The sequence below is a fragment of the Agelaius phoeniceus genome, chromosome 4 (genome assembly GCF_051311805.1).
Source record: "Agelaius phoeniceus isolate bAgePho1 chromosome 4, bAgePho1.hap1, whole genome shotgun sequence".
In the NCBI taxonomy this organism is placed as follows: domain Eukaryota; kingdom Metazoa; phylum Chordata; class Aves; order Passeriformes; family Icteridae; genus Agelaius; species Agelaius phoeniceus.
The window spans coordinates 30,485,970-30,508,967 of record NC_135268.1 but is presented as its reverse complement, the minus strand read 5'-3'; the positions used below and the strand labels follow the sequence as shown (position 1 = coordinate 30,508,967).

The 22,998-nt window shown below is 56.3% G+C and overlaps 1 protein-coding gene across 1 annotated transcript; it reads right to left on the bottom strand.

Annotated features, from left to right (window-relative positions):
* Positions 1-1,001: 1,001 nt before the first annotated feature.
* On the bottom strand, positions 1,002-20,767 carry LOC129121052 (uncharacterized). The gene is made up of 36 exons (XM_077176617.1): positions 20,733-20,767; positions 20,463-20,520; positions 17,855-17,969; positions 14,043-14,636; positions 13,450-13,569; positions 13,022-13,141; positions 12,715-12,942; positions 12,467-12,580; positions 12,255-12,374; positions 11,840-11,965; positions 11,515-11,721; positions 11,197-11,365; positions 10,904-11,072; positions 10,468-10,693; positions 9,995-10,120; positions 9,585-9,800; positions 9,038-9,346; positions 8,593-8,805; positions 7,862-8,419; positions 7,242-7,457; positions 6,845-7,083; positions 6,634-6,763; positions 6,117-6,295; positions 5,816-6,002; positions 5,358-5,576; positions 4,947-5,130; positions 4,467-4,668; positions 4,231-4,395; positions 3,738-3,938; positions 3,103-3,646; positions 2,828-2,956; positions 2,548-2,655; positions 2,224-2,460; positions 1,681-2,101; positions 1,327-1,462; positions 1,002-1,073 (listed from the first exon to the last, which is right to left on the bottom strand). The coding sequence occupies exons 1-36, from the start codon at positions 20,765-20,767 to the stop codon at positions 1,017-1,019; spliced, it is 7,377 nt and encodes a 2,458-aa protein (XP_077032732.1). The 3' UTR covers positions 1,002-1,016.
* Positions 20,768-22,998: the final 2,231 nt, after the last annotated feature.

The following is a 22,998-nucleotide window of genomic DNA, read 5'->3' as shown; positions in this document are numbered from 1 at the left end:
CCTGGGTTCTCTCTTGCTGGAAACAAGACCAAGGACCTGTTCTGAATATTTGCAACTTCCTCAAAAGACTGCTGTGCTCCAGGATCTACAACTGTGCCAAAGCCATGCTGGATTTGGAACCAGAGGTGGCTCCAGTCCCTCTGTGCTGCTTTTACCTCATCTTCCTGTACCATGCACAACAGCTTGGGCAGAGACAGCTTTGGTGCTCCCATGTAAGCAACATACAGGTCAGAAGTGTGTAACCTTCAGAGCTGGCAGTAGGGGAGGGGAGCACCTGTCTCACATCTCTGCCCAGCTCTGGACTGTGCAAAAAGCAAAATAAATTCAAAGCAATGCGTTTGTACTGTGGGATGGTTATGGGCTTTCTGCCAGGCAGGTTGGGCTGAGAGCCAGCAGGCATGGCACACCCAGCTTCCCTGTTTTGCCTGAAGCAGGGAGGAAAGGTCTGTAGAAGGGCACAGCTAGCTTTTATAGCACTTTCCCAAAGGACTTTCCCCCCCATGGTCAAAATCATCTCTTGAAGAGGTTTCTCCTTCCTGGAGCACAGCCACTTCAGGGTGGAGTGGGGAGGGTGGGGGAAGGAAGATCACAGAAAAAAAATAGCATTTTATTTCCCCTTTCAAAATTAGCTTGGTGTGAGGTGGTAAAACTGGTCTCACTGGTTTGTAAGGGACACTCAGGAGGTCAGAACTCCACTATAAAATCCTTCTCAGCCCCCTGCATAACAAGGTAAGAGCCAAGCCAGCTTCCTGCAGAGTTATTTGGCCAGATTCTTACTCCAGGTGAGCCCAAGGCACCCTGGTCAGCAAGGTAAGCCTTGCTGCAGAGGGACAGTACTCAAGGGACATTCTCAGAGAGTGTGTTGGACTTGGAGACTTCCTGATAAACCTCCCAAACGTTTTTGTCTGCATTCTTACGTTCCCTAGGTCTTAGAAATCTACAAAGAGCAAACCAACCTCCCCTCCCCAGCCCAGACACAAACCACAACGGCACAAGAGACACTGCACAACGTTCCTTTATGAAATTACGGTGTTGATGTGAGATGGTCCTTTCCTCAGCAGGGCTGGCAGCTCCTGCAGAAATCACAGATAGGTGTATCAGGGGTCTGACCCAACCTCTCTAAGCCCACCCCACACCTTAGCACAGGGGTCCAGCCACAGGCAGAGTGGGACGGCCCTGTCAGACTCTAGGCACTATTGGTATTGCCCCTCTCCTTCAGCAGGAGGGCAGAGCTTGCTTCAGGAGTGGGCATCATGCCAGCACTGGGCCCTGGGGCACTGCAGGGTGGCAGTGGGGTCCTTAGGGCCTGCTCCAGATGCAACTTACCTCTTTCCCTTCATAAGCTTCATTGACAAATGTATCACTCTTGGGGGGAAGCTCTTCCTCCTCCTCATCCTCTTCCTCTGGATCACTTTCACGGTGGTACAGGGTCAGCACCCGAGTGGAAGCAGTGCTCGAGGTCCTGGAGAGGGAAAAATGTACACCAAGAATGGCACGGCCAACTCCTGGAGATGGGGCAGATCCCAAAGTCCTACCACAACCCCTGGTAACAGCCTGCTGGGGTGATTGCAGCTTTCCATATAACCCAGGAGTGCATCAGGACTCCACACTGTCCCTGGGCAGAGACCCTGTCTCTCTCTATTCCCAGCTGCACCGGCCCAGTGCAGCCCCAGAGCTCACCTCCTCCGCCTGTCCCGCCTCCGCATGTAGGCCAGGGCCCCCACAGCAGCAGCAGCCAGCAGCAGGAGCACAGCTACCCCCAGCACAATGGGTCCTGCCAGGGGCTGCACCTCGGCCTCCTCGCAGTAGTCGCCACGATAGCCCAGGGCGCAGTGGCACGTCACGCGGCCAGCCTCGATGGCACAGTCCCCGCGCAGGTTGCACGTCTCACTGCTGCAGGGCACAGCCCCCAGCACCTCCTCCGTGCTGGGGGGCACCACGAAGGGCTCTCCATGCTCCTGGGGGCCAGGGGCTGCAGATAGGCTGGGGCGGGGCTGCCGAGGCTGGGGTGCAGCTATGGATGAGACTGGTTCCTGTTCTACGTGGGACATTCCTGATGGTGCCACTGCAGGGACCTGCGTCCCCACCTTCACTGAGGCGCCTGGAGGGATGGGCATGGATCAGCAGAGACTCAGGTAAGACCCCTTGCCAAACTGGGCGAGCCTGGGCAGGCTGTCCCATGCCCAGGACCTTGGCACAGCCCAGCTGTGGGTGGGCACTCACAGTCAGACTCATCGGAGCCGTCGGCACAGTCGGGGTGCCCATCACAGACCTGCTCTCTGGAGATGCAGCTCTGGAGGTCGGGGCAGGCCTGCAGCAGGGCGGGGCAAGGCGGTGCCAGCGCACACGCTGCTCCGTGCACCAGGTGGTACCCAGGAGAGCAGCGGCACTGCCTCCCTGCAGGGTTGGGCAGGCAGAGCTGGGCACAGCCCCCATTGCTCTTTGCACAGCCATTGGTGCCTGCCAAAACAGCGCTGGTTAGCATGGCCACCGCAAGGCACAGCTGAACCCCGCAGATGCCCTGGGCTAGGGCAGTCCCAGACCCACCTTCCTGTGAGAACTGGCTGTAAATCCTCATGGCTACCAGCTCCTGCTCCATCGGGAACCACCAGTTCTCAGCCTGCTCCAGCCGGCTGTGCCAGATCTTGCTGGAGCCTGGGGACACATGGGGTCAGCACTGCTCCACCTCCTCCCACAAGGGTGCCTGAGCTGGGAGGTGAGGGGTCCCCTAGCTTCCCCTTGACTCCACAGAGGGGGGGCAAGCCTGTACCCCCACGTGTCCTAGTGCAGTAGGAGGAGCTGGGCAAAGCACAGCAGACAGACCTACCATTGGTTGAGGTTGTGCTCCAGAGCAGAAAGCCTTCTCCTACAGCAAAGAGTGAGAGACCATGCAGCCCTTCCCGCACCAGCCGGAAGCGGGATCCATCCAGCTCAACACTGCTGATGGTTCCTCTCTCTGCAAGGTACAGGTGGAGAGGCTTCAGTGTGGCAACAGAGAGGGCTCCGGGCTGCCCCTCAGGGCTGTGCCAGGCTGTGCTTTGCAGACTGAGTGCCTGTACCACTGCTACCGCCCCGCAGTGCGCCGGCTCAGTCCTCACTCACCGTGGTCTGCCCAGTACAGCCTGGTGCCAGCACCCCCAAAGGCAAGGCCAGTGGGAGCCCGGGCTCTCCTCCAGACCGCTCTGCGGCCAGTGCCGTCCATGGCTGCACACTCCACCACGGCGCCATGCCCATGGCTGCCAGCTGCTGTGACAAAGCACATGGTGGAAGCACGAGGACACAGTGCCAGCCAGGCAGCACCCTGCAGCCCCTCGCTGAGTAGTGCCAGGACCCACCGCCCCCTGGGAGCTGCCACGTGGATGGTGGGTGGCTGCCCCCCAATCCAGTAAAGGTTCCCACTCAGCCAGTCCAAGGCCAGGGATGTCACCGTGCCCTCCACAGCTACTGCCTTCTTCCAGGACAGCCGTCCCCAGTCCTTCAGGCGCAGCAGTCCAATGGAATTGCCTCCCACTTCTGCAAAGTACAAACTCTTGTCTTTCACTGCATAGTCAACAGCTGTCAGGCGGCTCACCTTGGCCAAAGGCAGGGCCCGGTGTGGGGGAAGCCCTTGGGATCCAGCTGATGTGGGCAGGTCCTTCAGGTAGACCTAGAGGAAGGAGGCAGCACTAGGATGTGGACCCCTCTTCCTGACAGTGGTAAGAACAGCAGCCCCCAGGGCTGGCTCCAGAGGGCGGTACCTGTGCCACAGCTGCAGGTGAGACCAGGAGGGCAAAGGCCGAATCACGGATGGGCAGGCAGGTGGTCTCGTTGGCGGCCAGCATCAGCCCAGTGGGGCAGCGGCACTGCCCCGTGTGCCTGGTGCTCAGCAGGCACAGGTGGGAGCAGCCACGCGCCTCACACGGGTTGGGGGCCGCAGGGCGCAGGGCTGGGTGCATCACCTGTGGGACAGTGGGCTCAGCCTCAGCTCCATCAGCACCTGCCAGCAGAGCTGAGCATGACTGACAGCACACTATGCTCCCAGGGCCCACACACAGCCCAGCTCAGGGCAGGATGGTGAGGCAGAGATGGTCCCAGGGGACCAGAGACCCTTGACCAGAGACTGCTGCTCAAAGATCACTGGGATGGGGGTACAGCTTCCAGTGCCTCTTCGCTCAGAGGACAGCAGTACTGTGCAGGATGGGAGATCAGCAGAGCTGGCACAGCAGGGCTTGGGTTTCCCCAAGAAGGTACCTGGAGGCCATGGGGCTGCCCATGCCGTTTGAGCAGCACAGTCCTGTTCTTGCCGCTGGCCTTGTCCACCTGCTGCACGGACCATGTCTTCCTCTCCGACCAGTAGAGCTGCCCCTCACACACAGCTGCTGCAAAGGGGCTCCGGACCCAGCGCAGCTTCAGGACCTGTCAGAGAGGCACCTGTCAGTGCCCATCCCGGTGCCCATCAGAGCCCCACCACCAGTGCCCCACCCCACCTTCACACTGCTGCCATCCAGACGTGCAGAACCAACACTGCCCAGCTTCTCATCCAGCCAGAAGATCCTCTGGGTGGGGAAGTCGAGGGCCAGTGCTGTGGGCCAGCCCAGTCCCTGGGCCAGCAGCACGTGCCGCCAACTCCCATCCATGCTGGCCTCCATCAGCCGTGAGTGGCTCCCCACCTCTGACCAGTACATCAGCCTAGTGGGAAGGCAGGAATGAGCCTATGGACCTGACACAGCATCAACCCAGCACCAAGGCAGCCCAGAAAAGCAGCCTGGAGCTTCCCATCTCATCATGGGTGCATTGAGAGCTCCATGCAGGGCAGGGGCAGGTATCTGGGCTCTTTCTTCTCTCCCCACAGCAACAAGGTGAGGCCATCCTCCCTCTTCCCCAGCCTCTCATCTGCCTCCACAGAGGAAAATGGGGCAGGGCAGGGATGGTAAGGAGGTCCTCATGTCCTCTTGTCCCAGACTTACCCTGCCAGAGGCTGGAGCACCAGGGAGTGAGGCTGGTCCAGGTCTCCATCCATCACCACAGTGTACTCTGGTATCCCTTGCCAGGCAGCCCCCAAGCGAGTAGCCAGAATCTGCCCTGCTACCCCATCTGTCCAGTACAGGTTTCTCCCAAGCCAGTCCACTGCTATACAGTCTGATCTCACACCTGAAATGCATTCAAGAGGCAGCAACTGCGTACGGTGACAACTGCACAGCCCTTTGGCATAATGCTCCCAGCCCAAATCCCTCCATCCCAGAAGCTCTGGCTCCTCCCAACCTTGCTCCCACTAGTGCTTCTCCACATAAGGGATCACAGCTTGGCACCCCTCTGCAACCTGGAGACTGCACAGTGGGGGAGGCCAGCCCTGCTAACCCCATGTTGTCACAGCCTACCTTTCACCAATGTGCCTTTCTTTCCCGAGCTGAGGTCCTGCCAGCGGATGCTCTCTGTGGCCAGGTCCATCCAGAAGACTTTCCTCTCCACCAAGTCATAGTCGAGTGAGAAGACAACACGATCCTTGTCAGTGGCCAGCACCACCTCCTCATGGCCACTCCGCAGGCCATAGGACAGCACCACGGACTGCACAGCCACCAGCAGCTTGGGCTCTGGTCCTGGGGTAACACAGAGCCACACGGACCCTGCTCAGCACTAATGGTCCCATGGTCCCAGCACATGCAGGCAAGGGACACAGCACTCACAGGCATTGGAGCTTGCTGGGACTCAGCCCATTCACAGGACTACGAGGTTTCCCATGGGCAGCAGACACAGGAGGACAAGTATCCACCAGCCCTCAGTGTATCTTAGAGGGTCAGGGCCAGCCTCAGCACTGCTTGGCCACCCCAGGACTTACCAGTGAGTTTGCAGGTGTGGCCATCGGGCTCCAGCAGGTAGCCAGGGAGACAGCCACAGCTGTAGGACCCTGGAGCATTGAGGCATGTCTGGCTGCAGGCTCCCTTGCCCCACTCCGTGCACTCATCTATGTCCATGCAGGACAGACCATCCGCAGCAAGGCGATAGCCCGGGCCACACCAGCACCGCTGGGGGGAAAGGAACCATCAGCTGCCCACCCTGGGGACATGAGGCTCCCTTCTGCAGCTGGAGCAGGGCATCATGGTATGACAAGCCCCTGCCCCAGGGCTGCTGGCACTCACAGGGCCCTGGGGTGAGGGGTAGCAGAGGTGAGTACAGGACCGCTGGCAGGGCACAGAGCAGTTCCCACCCTCGTCTGAGCCATCCGCGCAGTCCTGCCGGCTGTTGCACACCAGGGATGCATTCAGGCAGGACCCCAGCTCACAGGGGTACTCATTACTCTGGCAAGGAGCAGGGTGGCCTGCAGGGACATGGGAAGGCTGCCCTGAGCCTCATCCACTAGCTCCTTCTGCTCATTTGGGGCAGATTTAGCTGCTCCCAGAGGCTGCTTAGAGCTCACTTGCAGCCACATCCAGAGCTGCGCCAGTAGCCTGGCTTCAGGCTACATTAATCCAAAGGCCACTGGTCCCTGCAGGGAGAACAGCTACCCAGGACCTGGAGCCACCACAGCTGCTTGGAATAGGCAGCCAGCACATGGGCCCTTAATCTCAGCACAGACACATACCCATCTCCCTCCGTGCTAGGCACCCACCAGCCACCCCTGGGTGAGACAGGGAATAAAATAAAGCTGTTGCTCACAGCCAGCCTCATCACTGCCATCAGTGCAGTCAGTCTCTCCATCACAGCGCCAGACATCAGGGATGCACTCACGGCTACGGGAGCAGCTCCACTGCTGGTCCTCACACAGCTCTTCCTCCCAAGGGCAGCCCTGCAAGGCAGAGGGTGAAAAAGGCTACCTGCCCTCCCAGGCATGAGTGGGGGCAGGCTGTGTCCCCACTGCTCCACTCACCTGCTCATCTGAGCCATCCCTACAGTCAGCAGCACCATCACAGCGCCAGGCCTCTGGCACACACTCCCCACTGTGGGAACACGTCACCTCACCCTCACGGCAGAGCAGCGGCCGGGGCACAGCACAGCCCTCCTCATCCGAGCCATCCTGGCAGTCGTGGTCACCATCGCAGCGCAGGGCCAGGGCCACACACTGCCCACTCCGACAGGAAAACTCAGCCGGACCACACTCCTTCAGCACTGTGGGCAAAGGCCAGGGCTGAGCAGGGACACTGGCCCCATCCTCTCAGCAGGCAGCCCTGGGCAGTGCCTGCTTCAGGACCCACAAGAAACCTAGTGCATCCACCTGTGGGGCAGGCAGCCCCAAGAGTCCATCCCACTCAGCTGCAGGGTCTTACCACAGCCCTGCTCATCCGTGTGGTCCAGGCAGTCGGCATGGCCGTCACACAGCCAGCTCCTGGGGATGCAGCGGGTGGCAGCGTCGCAGCGCAGGGCACACTCCTGCGTGGGGGTCCAGCAGCCCGTCTCATCCGAGCCGTCGGGACACTGTGGCACCCCGTCACAGCGCTCTCCTGCCCTGACGCACACGGCTCCGCTCGCACAGTGGAAGGCCCCTGGGGAGACAAGGGGCTTTGCACTGCCTGCAGAAGGCAGCCAAGGTGCCCAGACCCTCTTCTAGCCCTCCAGTGACCTAGAAAGGCCCCGCAAGGGACAAGGCTTGGTCCCTCCTAGACAGTGCATCTCCAGGAGCCTAGGTCCCCAGCAAGGTGATTGCGGCAGTCTCAACTCAGCCACATCTAGGTCACTATGAGCAGTGAGATCAACTCTATCCTTTTCCAACAGCACCTCAAGCCCAGTGCCAAGCTCAGAAAGAACCAGTATGTCACATCACAAGCATCAGACTTTACCAGGACTTTACCAGGACCCTGTCCCAAAAACCCCACTAGGAAGCAGCAGAAGGCCTGGCACAGGGTGACCCAGACCCCTTTTGCACAGGGGACAGAAGAATGGCTCCTACCTGGGGTGTTGCAGAGCTGGGCGCACCCATCCTCATCAGAGCCATCTGCACAGTCCTTCTCCCCATCACACAGGTACTCCTGGGCCACACACCCAGTGCCATCACGGCAGGGCACATGCGTGCGAGAACAGGACAGATGGAGAATGGGGGTCAGGGTGTGTGCAGTGCTGGACTGGAGGGGTGGCGTAGGTGTCACCACCCGTGCAGAACTGTTTGAGCGTGGGGTGGTTGTGGTTGGCTGTGGGGCAGTGATCTTAGTTGTAAAAGATCGAGTGGTGCTGGTGACTGGCTGCACAGTGGTAGTCTTGGTCAGTGTGGTCCGGGCAGTTGTTGGTGCAGAGGTGGTGGACTGTCTGGTGGTGGACTGTCTGGTGGTAGTTTGTGATGTAGTAGCCTTGCTGGTTGGTGCAGGAGTAGTGCTGAGTGCAGTGGTGGTCTGGCTTGGCGGTGGTGTTGTGGTGGGGGTGGTAAGCCGAGCAGCAGCGGTGCTTGTGGTTGTCCTCACAGTGGTGGTCACAGGTGGAAGGAGTGGCACAGCAGACTCTTTGCTTGGTGGCACTGGCAGAGGATTTGGGATTTGTTGGGACCATACCCTCCCCGCACTTCAGGCACCTCCCAGAGCACCCCACATGCAGTAGCCAGGCACCCTGCCACAGCTCAGACTTGCACAGGCCACCCAGCCCCGTCAGGTACAGAAGCAGCACCAGGCACAAAGCCATGGCCACTCTTACCAGCCTGCAGCTCTGAGCCCACGAAGGCCACCACTCCCTGCACACCCGCTGCCGGCAGGGACAGCACAAGGGCCAGCGTCCTCCGGTCCCATAGCAGCAGAGCTGTCCCATTTGCTGACACCAGGTATGGCTCAAAGGCGGCCACGAGGCCATGGGACCAGCTGGGTGCTAGGGTGACTGCTTGCTGCTTGGTCAGACTCAGTGCCTGCAGGCCTGTAAGGCAGAGGCATGGTAAGACCTGTGCCTGCCCACACCACTCATGGCTCACCCTGCACCCCACAACACACAGCTATGGCAGGAACCTCATGGCTGAGGCCAGGGTCCCGAGTCTGCCCCATGAGCACCCCACTGCCCAGGCAGGGAACTGCTGCATGTGGGACATGGCTGATCACCCCTCCTACATCCACCACCTCCCCTCCCTGCTTCAGACACCAGCAGGGCTCACCCAGGGCTGAGCTCCAGAGCACGCTGAAGGCTCTGCTGTCCATGGCTGCAGGCAGGTCTCCAGGCCATGTCTCATTCCAGGCATCCCACGGAGCACCCCCTGCCAGGCCTAGCGCCTGCAGGGGCTGCCCGCGGGCCAGCCAGTACAGAGTGTCACGCTGCCAGTCCAAGAAGAGGTGCTGGATGCTGCTGCGAGCCCGGTGCAGGATGCGCGGGGCCTTGTCAGACGTCCGGATCACCCCGATGTCCCTCCGGTTACATGCGAGCCAGTACAGGTCCCCCGAGCGGATGTCCACACGGGCAGAGCAGACTTGGCAAGAGCAGGCAAGCAGTTATGAGGCTGTCCCATGACCCTGCACCTCTGCCTGGGTGCCCCTAGACCCTAAACCCAGGGTACAGCTGCCCACTGCCTCGACGTGGCCTCACTGTGCTCTGCACAGACCACTCAGACTGCTCAGACCACTATCCTCTGCACCCAGGAGATCCTCAGGCATCAGAAAGTATCAGGAAGGGGAATGTGCCCTCTATCTCTATCTGTAGAGTCTCACCTGGCATCCCAGTCACAATGGCCTCTCTCCAGCCAGGGTAGCCCACAACACGCAGGAGAGTCCCACGGTCATCTGTCCCATAGAGCACTGACCTCTGCCAGTCCACATCTTGCAAGTGAAGGGGCTCCTGCCACTCCTGCACCAGTTTGGTGTGTGCTCCAGGGCCCACATGCACCAGGGAGATGGCCTTTCCTGATGCATACACGATGGACAGCTCTGCAGAGCATAAGGGCGGTGTGTGAGCACAGCCCCAGGGATACTGGGCAGGGTCACCAGAATGAACTAAGACAGAAATGTCACAGCACTGGTGTGCGCTGGGAACCTCATCCCACCAAAGCCACAGCCCTTTATGACCCTTCTCCAACTCTCACATGGATGTATACCACTCCAGAGAGCCAGACCCTGCTCACCTGCACACTTCCCCGAGGGCAGGAGGAAGAGGCCCTCTGGACATGCACACTTGTAGCCCCGAGGATGCACAGGGGACAGGAGGCAAAGGTGACTGCACAGGCCCAGAGCACATGCAGCAGTGTCCCCTGGGAGCAAGAGGATGTTAAAAGCTCAGGTAGTCATGACCCCAGTATCTCTCCCAGTTTCCAAAAACCACAGGCTGTCCTGGGACTGGATAAGGGCTGGAGGCAGGATAGCAGTGTCATGTGAGTTAAGGGGGCTCAGGTCTACCCAAAGCCATGGGCCTTTCCTACAGTTTTATAGGTCCCCTCTGTACCAACCCCACAACCCTTCATCACAGCACCAGGCAAACATTGGGCAGGACCTGGTGAGCTCCAGAACTCAGTGAGCCTTCCCTAGAACCCAGGGATGCAGCGGGGGTTGCTGCCATGCTGCCAGCCCTGCAGCAGTGCAGCAACATGCAGGTACTCACTGGGAGGCTGCTGCAGGGCATGCAGCACAGTGAAAGCTGAGATAGAGGCACGGAGCAGCACTGCATGCTCCTGGGGAGAGGCCCAGGTGGCTGACACCAGCTCTGTGCCATCGGTCCAGAAGAACCGGCTCTCAAACACAGCCAGGCCCAGCGGCTCTGTGTGGCTCCGCAAAACAGCGTGGAAGGAGTGGCGCCCGCTGCCATCCACCCGCAGGGTCTCGATGGACTGGGGACAAGGCAAGGCATGGTAGCTATGTAGCATCCCCACACCTTGGCCCTTCTCCTCCCAGCCCAGGGATGTATGCCAGACCTAGGCACTGCTCCCTGCTCCCTCCCATGCTTTGGCCATGGACACAGAGGAACAAGGGCCACCCTCCCAACTCCCACCTCATCATCTCCCTGGGTGCGAGAGAGCCCTGCTGCCTCTCATCCCTACCTCCTTGTACTCGCTGATCCAGTACAGCCTGCCAGCCACATGGTCCAGGCTCAGCCCCACAGGCTCCTCCATGGACACAACCGTGAGCTCCCGCCGGTTTGAGCCATCCATGCCAGCTGCAGCAATGACTGTCCGGCCCCTCTGTCCACGGTTGACCCAGTACAGGGACCTGGGAGCAGGCACTCAGCACCCACTTCACAGGATAACACCAGTGCTGCCATAGCCCTGCAGCAGGCACCACCAGCATTGCAATCCCAGAAGCCTGGGCCAACCCTGGCTCATTCACTGCTCACCTTGCAGCTGGATGTACTGTCAGCTGCTCTGGTGCAATGTCCTTCCCCAGCACTGTCACGTAACCACGGCCATCACCCAGCCCTGCACAGATGGCTGGAGGATGGCTGCTGGCCCAGTACAGCTGCCCTGTGAACCAGTCCACAGAGATGCTGTTCACCTCTCCGGCATCTGTAGAAACAGAGCAGTTTTAAGGCACACCTGCTCCAGACTGTGTGACAAACTCAGGCTGCCCCTTCCTCTATACAGGAAAAGCAGTATGGGGTGGCAGGCCAGCTCTCAGCCCTGCTACAGCACCCAGCACGCTTGGTCCTGCTCACTTGCATAGAGAGGCTGTGTGCCTTTCCCCGGGTGGTGGACACGGAGCTCTGCATCCTCTGTCAGCCAGTAGTAGGTTTCTCGGAGCAGGTCATACACCAGGGCACGGGGTTCTGTCTCAGTGGAGAGCAGGGGCCTGTAGGCTTGGGTCCGTACATCCAGAAGGGCCAGGTCCTGCCCCACGGCCACCAGGATCTGTGTTGAATTGTCTGCCAGGGTGAGAGGAAAATCACTCATTGACCAGGGACATGGCTGGGGAGGGCACTCCCCTCAGGGACAGGGACATGGCTGGGGGGGGTGCAGCCTGGGCTCCCCTCCTCTCCCTACCTGTCACTTCGCAGGCGGTGCCATGCCGCAGGGTGTAGCCCGGGAGACAGGCACAGCTGAAAGTGCCCGGGGTGTTGGTGCACAGCTGGCTGCAGGGTCCATACTCCAGGGAGCACTCGTCCACATCTGCACGGATAGGTGAGATCAGCAGTCTGCCACAGAGCTGCCCCAGACAGCACTGCCACTGCTTCCCTGGGACTACAGGCAAGCTGCCTAGATACCAGAACATGGGCCTCAGCCCCAAAATGCACCAGCTGCTGCTGGGACATTATCTAGATACAATCTTTACGCGACACACAGGCAGGAGCAGGGTAGAGGCAGGTGCTTCCCCAGAAGCACGGGCTCTGTGGAGACACTGCTGTCAGTGACCAAGGCCACACGTCATGGAAGCACATGGACCCTGACCTCCCCTTACCAGCACAGCTTTGCCCATCTGCCTGCAGCACCCAGCCAGCCCCACAGGAGCACTGCACTCCCCAGTGCGTGTCAGTACACGTCTCTGCACAGCCCCCGTTGCGTACAAAGCAGCTCCGACCTGTGGGGATGCAGCAAAGGGTGACATGAGGCAGGACAGCTCTGTGGCTCCCCTCCCAGATGGGCATCAGCCAGCAGCTGTGTGTAACTTACCACATGTGCTGGGCTCATCCGTGCCATCCAGGCAGTCATCCTTGTCATCGCACATCAGCGACTCCAGGATACACTTGCCCTCATCGCACCGCACCATGCCAGGCGTACAGGGAGCTATGGCACACACAGCTCATGTCAGCAGGGCAGACCAATACCCTGGGTCCCAGCCTCATGGGAAGGACCTGCAAAGCATCAGCTGGCCCAGACAGGTCTCACCCAATGGAGGAGCATCCAGTGTTCTTGCTTACCGCAGACATCTTCATCCGAGGAATCGCCACAGTCATCGATCCCATTGCACTTCCACTCAGCCATGATGCACACCCTGTTCCTGCACTGCCACTGCCCAGGCAGGCAGGGCTGCTGGGGACACCCCTCCTCATCCCAGCCATCCTCACAGTCTTGGTGCCGATCGCACAGCTCCCAGTGCGGGATGCAGTGGTGGGTGCCGGGACACTGCACCTTCTTTGACCCGCACACTGAGGAAACAGCGCAGCGCTCGCCAGCCTGCCCTGCACCCCCAGCCACCCCCACTCAGCCCCAGCAGAGAGTACATACCACAGTCCTGCTCATCAGAGCCATCCAGGCAGTCAGCAGCACCATCACAGCGCCAGCTGCTAGAAACACACCGGCCATCGTCACACTGCCACACATGGGGGTCCCCGCCACAGGCAACATCTGCAGGGACAACACGCAGTCACTGGGACCTACTGCTACAGCAGAACAACAAGGGTCCACTTCATCCTGGCACGGCACGGGTGCTGGCAGTGCCCAAGGAGCACAGAGTTCCAGGATGTGTTCTCATGCCACAGATATTCCTAAGGATCTCTGGAGCACATATGTCCCTGCAGGATGCTACGCAGGCAGAGCCGGCAAAGACTGAGGTGCCTCTGTCCTGTCCTGCCCCACCATTCCCCAAGGCCCCGTGATGTCTGTGCAGCACAGCTCCCCAGGCTGCCCCATGCCACCGGATGGGTGCCACTCACCGCACTGCTCGTCCGTGCCGTCAGGACACTGCTGCTCGCCATCGCAGAGCCAGGGAACGGGGATGCAGCCGGAAACGCAGGCGGCCTGGCGTGAGGCTGCACACGCGGGGCTGGCAGGCGCTGCGGGCAAGAGGGAGCCGGGCCCAGGATCAGGCGGGGCGGCCGCAGCGGGCATCCACCTTCACAGCCCCCTGCAGCTCCCCGCCTGGGGGTCCCGGCATAGCCCAGTACGGGGAGGGACCAGTCCCATCCAGGGCACCTCTGGATCTCCTCTGGGGCTGGAAGGAGAACTGCACCTCTCGTCCCTGCTCAGGGAAGGCAGGGACCTCCCCCCAAGCCTTTTAGGCAGCGGTACAGGGCGTCTCGGGACGCAGGGGTCCCCATGCTGTCAGGGTGACAAGTATGCACAGGCGTCAAGGACACACCAGCGGGAGATGAGTAAAACGGGGTCATCCTCAGTGGCAGGGGACCCCCCACTGCCCATCGCGGAGGGATGAGCAAGCTTCCCTGGTGCGGCGGGCGCCCACCGCAGCCCCTGGGCATGAGGCAGGGATTTCCCCCCCACCGGCCCGCCCCCCTCGGTCCTGGCTCACGGGCGCGGCGTGTCCCGGCGCCAGCGGCGCTCCCGGCCGGCGGCAGCAGCGGCGGCAGGAGGATGCTGAGGAAGATGAGCGCCCGGCAGAGCGGCGGCGGCGGGGGGCGGCCCATGGCTGCGGCGGCGGCGGAGGTGGGGAGGGGCGGCTCCGGGGGGCCCGGCCGGCGGAGGGAGCGCGGAGCCGCGGCCGCCGCTTTTATGTCCGGGCGCGGGCGGCCATTGGGCACCGCGGGTACCGCCCGCCGAGACCCCCGCCCGCCCCGCCGCCGCGGGGGCTGCGCCGCGCTGCCCCGGGGAGCCCCGGCCGGGACACGGGGGTCGCCGGCCTCGGGCGGGGCAGCTGCGGTCCCGGGCCGGGCACTCTTGGGACCCACCGCCCGCCAAGAGCCGAGGGGCACGGGGGGACCCCTGTCCCCCGCCCCGCCTCGCCTCGTCCCGCCGGGCGGGGGTTGTTGTGAGAGCCAGCCGTGAGAACCGGGCCCGCAGCACCTGCAGCGGCCGTGGGAAGGCAGCGACAGCCTTGAACGCGGGGGCACCCCCCGAAAACAACGGGCTGCGCGCACCCCCAGCCCGCCGGCCTCGACCTTGAGCGCTGTGAAAGAGCCGCTGGAGCACAACAAGGAGAGCGAGAACAGCGGCCGGGGGAGGAAAACTGCCCGGCCAGAGGATAAGGCGCCTGCCACTGCCTGGGAAAGGAGTCCCATCCACCAGATAAAGCGGGGGGATCGCCCAAGCCGCGGAGATGGCCCCGGGACATGGGAGTTTGCGGACTTCTCGCTACACGCCCGGGGGAAATTGCCGCTGTGCTGCCCTGTTGGCTTGTCTCCCTGCCAGCTGCGGGTGGTGGCATGAGTGTCCATCCACCCTCAAGACTGGCTGTACTCCAAGCACATCCATGGCCTGTGGGTGCTGTGCACTCGTCCTTTCCAGCCTTCCCATCAAACCTCCCTGCGTGAGAGTTGAGCCTAGAAAGCTGCTGCAGTAGTTGCACACTTACTGACACCACTGTCTTTCTGTGAGACCTTCTGGCATGTACACGTTTTCTGGCTTGCTCAGAAAAGGAAAGCTCCAGGATGATCTCCTGTGTGCTGGGGAAGAGATGGAACCAGCCACAGGGCTGGCCCAGGAGGGGCTCTGACACAGCCAAGTCAGCTGGAAGCTCAGGGCAGACACCCTCAGGCAGATGGAAAGACCAGGGTGTTGCACAGCTCTGGGTCAGGAGGCCCAGTGCACTGGCACAAGGGAGATACCCGAGGCCAGTGGCATGACATTTGTCCCAAGGTGTGGTGCCCACACCAGCTGTCTCTCTGGGCAGCATCCCAGTAGCTCTGGGCAACTGACTTCCCCAGGAAACACAAGTGTGCACATCCCAGGGATCATAAGCATCCTTGTGGCAGGAACACCAGGCAAAGTGGTTCCTAGTGGTCAGGGGAGAGAGTAGAAAGGACAGAGCAGTATCCAGGCAATGCTAAGACTACCCAGAAAGCTCCCATGCCCTCCTCACACCTGTAGGACAACGCTGAGATTTGTGTTAGGACCATGGGGATCTGCCCTGTACCCCAGCTCTGCCACCCCACAGTGTACCCACACCACCAAAGCAGTAACTCCTCACACTGGATGGCTGGGAAGGGCAAGTGGCAGCAGAGGGACTGTGAAAAAGGGTCCAGAAGTTAGTGGGTACAGTAGAAATGCCCAGTGCACCTGAGCATCAGCTTGGGGAGCTGGGTCAGCAGTGAGGGAAAGGACACATGGTGTGGCCAGCCTCTTGAAATGCAGGAGATTTTTTTAGAAGCATGATTTAAAGTCCAAGTATTTTAAACACGTGTATAGATAAAAGAGCATACAGGTTATATGTATGTATAGACAATAGCCCACTGTACATAATTATATTTATATGTACCTACAGTGACTTCTTCTCTATGATGTACTGGTTATTATTTTCCTGGACTTCAGGAGAAATTTTTTTGATATTTTCTGTTTTTTCTTTACAGTTGCATTAGTAGGGAAGTTTCCTTTTCTCACTGACATTTAGATTCTCCCTTCCTTGCTTCCAAATCTAAGGGGACATTGATGATTGGAGAAGGCTGGGACCAAAATGAGAAGGAGCAAATCTGTGCTCACATGAACAGCAGGATGAAATATGCTATAAAAAAGTCCAGCACCATGTCCTAATAACACCTTTAACTATTCCAAGTACAGCAACTTTTTTTTCCCCAAACATTCAAAGGCAGTTTCACATTAAATAGTATTATTGATTTTATATTGTTAATAGAAAATTGCATGTATCTTTTCTGCTGTATGATTGATCATATCCTTGTCTGTTATTGCTGTATTCCTGTTCCTTTCCAGTCACTTTAAAGCATTCTTTTCCTAAAGATAAGGGACACCATGCTGTTAAAAAAAATAGACAACAAAAATTCTGTGGGACACTCTGCCTCATATCTGTTATCAAGCTTCTGCAATCTTGTTTCCATAAAGAAAGGACAGCTCTACTTGCCTCTGTGCTGTGTGGCCTGACTCTGCTCAAAATTAAACTGCCTGCAGTCTGTTGACTAAAATTTATGCCAGTGGGAAAACTGGATTTAATGAAATACCTGTTTCTTCCTAGGAAATCAACTTATTAAGTGCTTAAATAAAAAAAAAAAATTTGGAGAGCATTACAAACTATTTTTCAAATACTGAAGCTTTTTCCAGGTAAAAAAACCCCTTTTTCAACCCTGTGCCTCCAAGAACTACAACTCCTATTTCAGGGTCTGGCCCACAGCCACACTGATAGCAACACTTCCATGAGACTTGCAGAGTGGTGCCCTGGTCTGGTGCCCAGACTCCCTGACAAATCAGGTAATCTCAGTAACTCTGTCCCAGGACAGCCTTGCAAAGTGGGTGACAGGTGCTCTGCTAGAGGTGTAGGAAATGGCTGGAGACATTGTCTTTTATTTGCCATTTTCCTACTTTGCTCTCTTAGCAGCATTGTCTTTTTTTTTTTGCTTAAATGTCCCTCCAACATACACCCTCATGGCCAGCTCAGTGCCCAGCAACAGCAAACAGGGATGATGGCAGCACCCACCTCAGGGGCATTTAATGAGCAACAGAGTAGTCTCACAAGTGGCACCTCCAGCCTCCAAGAGCCTCAGCATAAGCAGGAGGAGCACAACACTGAGATCTGTGTGTGGGTAAGTGCTCCAACGTCCCAAAGGCCAAACAGCCTTGAAAAATTCAAGTTTACAAACTTAAGGCACCACTGGGGAGAACTGGGAAATATTAGCACCTGCTGTGATACTGCCTGGCAAGATGCTTAAGAAACAGTGTTGTTTACCACAGTATTATTTCCCTTAATTACAAAGGGTTTGAAAGGAACAACATTCAGGCAATTTGGAGGACTAATTTTATGAATACACTGAGGAAACAATTTCTTGTTCTCTGCAGTAACAAGAACTACACTGCTTTCAACACCCTAGGCAGGTTGGAAATTTGATGTGTTTGCCATCATGCTTTTTATTTAAGAACACAATCAGGTAGGAAGATCTTTTTAAGAAGCAAGTGAATTATTAGGATAAAGAAATTGAGACCGTTTTGAGCTTTCATTGATTTGGGAAAATAAATGCACAAAGTACTGTCTACTGCCCTAAAAGGTTCCAAAAGTGTTTACTTCTTTTCAAAAAACTCTAGGCTTGTGATTATATCTCCCCCACATCCTTATCACCCTACTGTTCCCCAGCCCGCTGAGAATCAACTATGAGATCTGGGGAAGATGGAGAAAGAAATCACGGCCTCCACTTCGAGATGCCACAGCTCCCGTCCGGGCTTCACCCTTCAGGATCCGCCTGTGGTGCCTCTCCACGCGGCCGCTGGGGAGCAGCAGAAGGCTGCAGGAAGGTCCTGCCTTGTTCTGCTCTCCCAGGCTCTGCGAGTATATCCATGAGTCCTGGAGGCAACGGAGAAGGAATTCAGGACCTCCCCACCTGCAGATGCCATAGCCCATGCTCAGCCTGACAGCAGCCCTGTCGCACATGCCAACTTTCAGCCTCGCAGCTTGTCACCAAACCCTTCTCAAAGCTTCCTGACACCCTTGCTGGGGAGGTGGGACAAAGTTGCTGCAAGAAGGCCAAGCCCAGGTTTAGCTGAGGACAGGATGGTGAGGAGCAAGTCTCCTTGCCTGGCTCTGGGATTCTGATCCTTCCACACCAGGAGCAGGAAGGGAAAATCACTGCCAGCCTGCACCAACAAGGCAGAAGCATGTCTCCAGGACTGCAGGCATCCAGGGCTCTGTGAGATAGCTGTGTTAGGAGGACGTGAGGGATCTGCCACCTGGTGACACACACATTCATCTCTTTGTATGCACACATACATATTTAGACAGGTGCCTATACAGATTCACACATTTTACTTGGATGTTGAAGGACTGTTTCCAGTCCTTTGATTCCCTGCTTCACTGAGGTGTCTCCTGCCAGGCAGGTCCATGAGGTCAGTGTATCCTGGACATGATATTTAGAGCAGTGTGAAGTGCTGCTGTTACCCATTGCTGCAGGGCTTGGCCAAGAGAGTGGGAAGGTGAGCAACTCATCCCTGAGCAGCTGAGTGTCCCCTGCACAGATGGGGGAGATTGAGCCTGTGACTGGAAAAAGGGCAGCATTCACTGCTGCTTATAAGGACTGAGATTCAAGTCTTCATTATGGAAGCCTTGTCAGCTATCCTGAGCAGTGGCTGACCCTTCACTGTCTCCTCTGGGCTCACCTCTGTGTCCCACCCTGCTTTCTGGCAGTGCCTCCACTCTTTAAAGCAGCCACACTGTCACACACACACTTCTTGCTCACCCCTCCAGCCAGTCCTGCTTTCAGGCAAGATGCCACCTTGGACCAATGTGTTTCTAACTTTTGTGACCAGGGTCTGGCAGTTTTTTCCTTTTTCCAAGGAAACAAACAGCTGGACACATCTTGCGCTATTTGAAAGAAAGTAAAACTCTTCAGAAATAAAAGGAAAAACAAAACAAAACAAAAAGCAGCACTTTTCATTCCTGTTCTGTTTTCCATCCTCTATTTCGCAAGTCCAAGTTCTTCCTTGTCCATATCCTGTCTCTGGTGCTGCACACATCCCTTCAACACAAGAGTGAACAGCCCAGGTAAAGATGCTTTCTCACTGTATCCCCTGGCTGACTTCATTATCCAGCAGAGTAAAAACTCAAATAATGAGAAAAGGCCTTCCTCTTCCAGAAGCAGCCAACCCAAAATTGCTCTGTCATCACACATCCCTGTTAGCATCACATCACTGTTTTTAGCTGCTTAGTAAGGAATACCAAGAAAAAGAATTGTCATTGTCATCTCTCTCTAGATGAATATAACTTCACAAGAAAACATTTGATTCATCATTGCTTGGAAAACTAGCCTAGCTTTAACACACCCCCAGAACAGTTCCTTCCCACCCACCTTTGATCAGATTATTTCACTTTTCTTAGAAGGGAGTTTGGCTTTCTGATTTCCACTTCCCTGCAGATATTTCCTCATTCTCTGTATAATGAAGGCTGCATCTGCACTTGGCCACTAACATGACGCTCAGCTGGAGCAGGCAGCAGGTACATCTTGGCTTCTTCAACCCACCCATGTGTGTTCCCTCAGGTTGCAGGTTGGGATCTAGGTGCATTGGTTCTCACTCCCAGTTGGTGTCCTGGACCAGGATGTCCCCCTTGTTTCACAACATTGCCCTGGAGCCACTGATTCCTGCTCTAGGCGTTTGCACTAAAGCCTCCCCTACTTTGATTGCTCCAGGCCTGGGGTGACAATGCAGCCCACTGTGATGTGAAGCACATGCTGAAGCCACTCTTGAAGGAAGCAACAGCAAATCTCATCTTCAGCCAGCACTTTTCAGGGTCACTTCTTTAATGACTGAGCAGTACTGAGAGCTGCAGGGAGACAAAGGAGGCTATAAAACAGGCCAATCCGCCCTCCTCTCAGGCTATCACCGATGGTCTTACTTACTGCCAGCAAGCAGTAAAGCATTATAACCCTGGGACAGCCTGTGCTCTGCATATTATCCCCTTTCTCGTTTCCTGAGAAGCTTTGAACAAAAATAAGGAAAAAAAAAAAAAAGCCACAATGAAGAAGAAATTATGCTTAAGGAAGAGAGAACTGGGAAAAGGTGCAGTTCTCTCTGAAACCTCACCCAAGTTTCAGTGATCAGCATTTCTTGAGCCAGACATGGTGTCTCCATCTAATAGCCCTTGATGGCTTTTTCTTCAAGGTATTCCTTTTTGAACTCTTGCAAACCTCAATATCCCGCAGTGGAGACTTCCTCCTCTCAGTTCTGCACTGTGGAAAGAAACCAACTCCCCCTGCTTCCTTCCTACACCCAAGAGCTTAACTGCATGAAAGACAGTTCCTCCTCGCCCTCTCACATCTGCCCTCTCAAGGCTGAATATACCTACCCTGTTCACGGTGTAGAAGCCATCCCAGACCTTTAAAAATCCTTGGTGCTCTTTGGCTCTGGGGAGACCATTATTGTGCAGAGCATCTGAGACATGGGCAAATACTGACTGCAGATAAACTGCAGCATTTCTATTCTGTCCCTTTCCTAGACATTCCAAAGTCCCATCTCAGACAGGACAGGGGTTATTCCATGCCTTGACATCCTGAGAGCTGCAGCCAGCAGCCAGGTGCCTGTGAAATAGGGCATCCCTGCTGCAGCTGGCACGTACTTGCACAGCTTCCTCTGGACGTCCTGCTGGGGCATGGTGTGGCCAACCCTCACTCTTCAGCCAGAAGCAGTGCTTCCCACCTTGCACCTGGTGGGGGGAGCCTGGGTCAGCCTGGGTCTGAGCCCAAGCCCAATGCAAATCCCAGATGCAGGATTTTGTGTGTAGGAGTACTTACATCCCTACCTGTGTGCTCCTTACCTAGCAGATGGCAGGAAGGTGGGCAGTTGGAGCAAGAAGGGCACCAGCTCAGGCAACTGCAGCTGTTAGCTACTGAAGGGTTGACATTTTGTGATGGGCTTTGGTATGTGCTGCATTTAGTCTTTATTGTTGAGTGTCTGCCTTGAGCCTGGAACCAGCAGAGAAATCCCAATGTTCAAGCAAAGGGGAGGAGCACTCCATGAAAATTTGATGGGAGTGAGAAACATAAATAGACAGGGTTTGTATTCCTCCCTGGAAAAACACTGCATAAATCCTTCTAACGAGATTCCAAAAGCCTCATGCAGGACAGGCATTTTGGTTTTATTTCCTGATTCACAGCAGCTTTGCTCTTTGCCAGATCAAACTGCACCACACAGAGCTTCACACTGACTCGGCTTTTAGCCCCATGGAAAACACTGCTGCTGCAGTACTGCCCAAAAACAGGCACCAGGGAGCTGGGGCTGCATGCAGAGCATCTTGCTTAATCTCATGAATACCAGTCCCTACAAAAATAGAAACAATTGCCATCTCATAGAGGAGCTTGCTGTATCAAGTTCCTAGTGCTCGCAGCAACCAAGTTAAATTAGTATTATCTTTGTGGTTGGTAGATTAAATTGTTTCTTTCCTGTAATGTTAAATAAATAAGGGACTTCTTTTGTGTTTTGGTGAGGTAGGAAGTTTGGATTATCTTCTTACCTTTATGACATACTGTGCCCACCTAATTTTTTGCATCGATGACATGGAAAGTGTCTTTGAAGCCAAAAAATGCAGTGTGTTTGCCATACATAGCAAGTATGTTGGCAGAGAGACTGGTTCAGCTAAGCAAGCAGCCCACATTATTTAAAACAATCCTAAAGTCTCCAGAGCTTAACATCTGGGACAACTCTGCCACTGCCATGTCAAACTCACTGGGATGAGACTGGAAAACAAGTGGAGGAGAGAGGCCTGTAGCCATGATTCTGACACTGCCTCAATTTCTCATAAGAAGTATTCAAATGGGCTTTCTGCTTTAGAGGCTAATTCCCCATCCAAGGGCAGGGTTTTAATTTCCAAGATGTAGTCTTTCTTTCATTTAACTGCCAGAATTTTAATTTAATCAACTTCTAATGAATAAATGCAAAAGATTTTGCCTACACTACTGCTCACTGTAACTTTACCTTGTCTCGGGTGGCTGTTGGTAAGATGCCCCACCAGATCTCCCTGGAAAACCTGAGGGAAGATTTTTAAATCTCCTGTAATCTGTCTTTTCCAGTGGGATGCCCAGAAGCTACCAAGGTCCTGATTTTTAAAGTGTGCAAGGCTTTTCTCAGAGACTGGCAGTCTCCCAGGAGGTGCCCAAATGCATGGGGAAGTGCTGACATCCACCCTCCAGGGCACAGCCACCTTTCTGGGAGCAGTCTGTCTCTGCATTTTTCCTTCAGAGCAATGTAGGAGTGTCAGCATTGAACATTTGGTTGTTCCTTGCAGGGACTGTGCTGCTAAATCCTGGCACATAAAGCACTTTGCTCATTTTCTCCTTTCAGGGCGGCACCATCTTCCATTCTGCCCAGCTCACTCTGCTTTAACCCCTTTTCCTACAAGCACAGGATGTTTGATACTGGCCACTCAGTCTGAGTCCCTTTCTCAAAACCTTTTAAACCCACACGTCAACAGCCAGCCACAAGCCAGAGTTTGACCCAAGCTCAGGGTCTCCAAAATATCCTGGTTCCAGGAAGATCAAGCCCAGCAGAGGCAGCAGAACTCCTGGCAGGACCTCACCCCATCTCTGCAGTGCTATCAAACAAAGACCTGGAGCATCAAGGCAATGAGTTACTGGCTCTGCTTTCCAGGGGACCACTTGCTTTTCTCTTGCCCTGAGCACCCTTGGGATGTGCTCTTGCCATAGCAAAGGAAGAGCTTTGCAGGGAACAGTAGGATTGAGACCTTCAGCACGCCTCTCCTGCAGTGAGTGGATGCTGCCAGTCCCTTTGGAAAGCCCTGGGGTTGGCTGCAGCAATATATCTACTGCAAACTAGAGCTCTGGACAGCCACAGATTGCAGCACCTAGCACAAATTCATGGCCCAGCTA

What these genes read in the sequence shown, in the direction of transcription:
- LOC129121052 (XM_077176617.1), bottom strand. Translation starts at nt 20,767, where the DNA reads ATGCCCCAGCAGGACGTCCAGAGGAAGCTGTGCAA. An exon ending in CGGCACGGACGAGCAGTGCG is followed by an intron (nt 13,142 to 13,449) that starts GTGAGTGGCACC and finishes TTGTCCCTGCAG; the next exon opens with ATGTTGCCTGTGGCGGGGAC. An exon ending in CTCGGATGAAGATGTCTGCG is followed by an intron (nt 12,581 to 12,714) that starts GTAAGCAAGAAC and finishes TGTGTGCCATAG; the next exon opens with CTCCCTGTACGCCTGGCATG.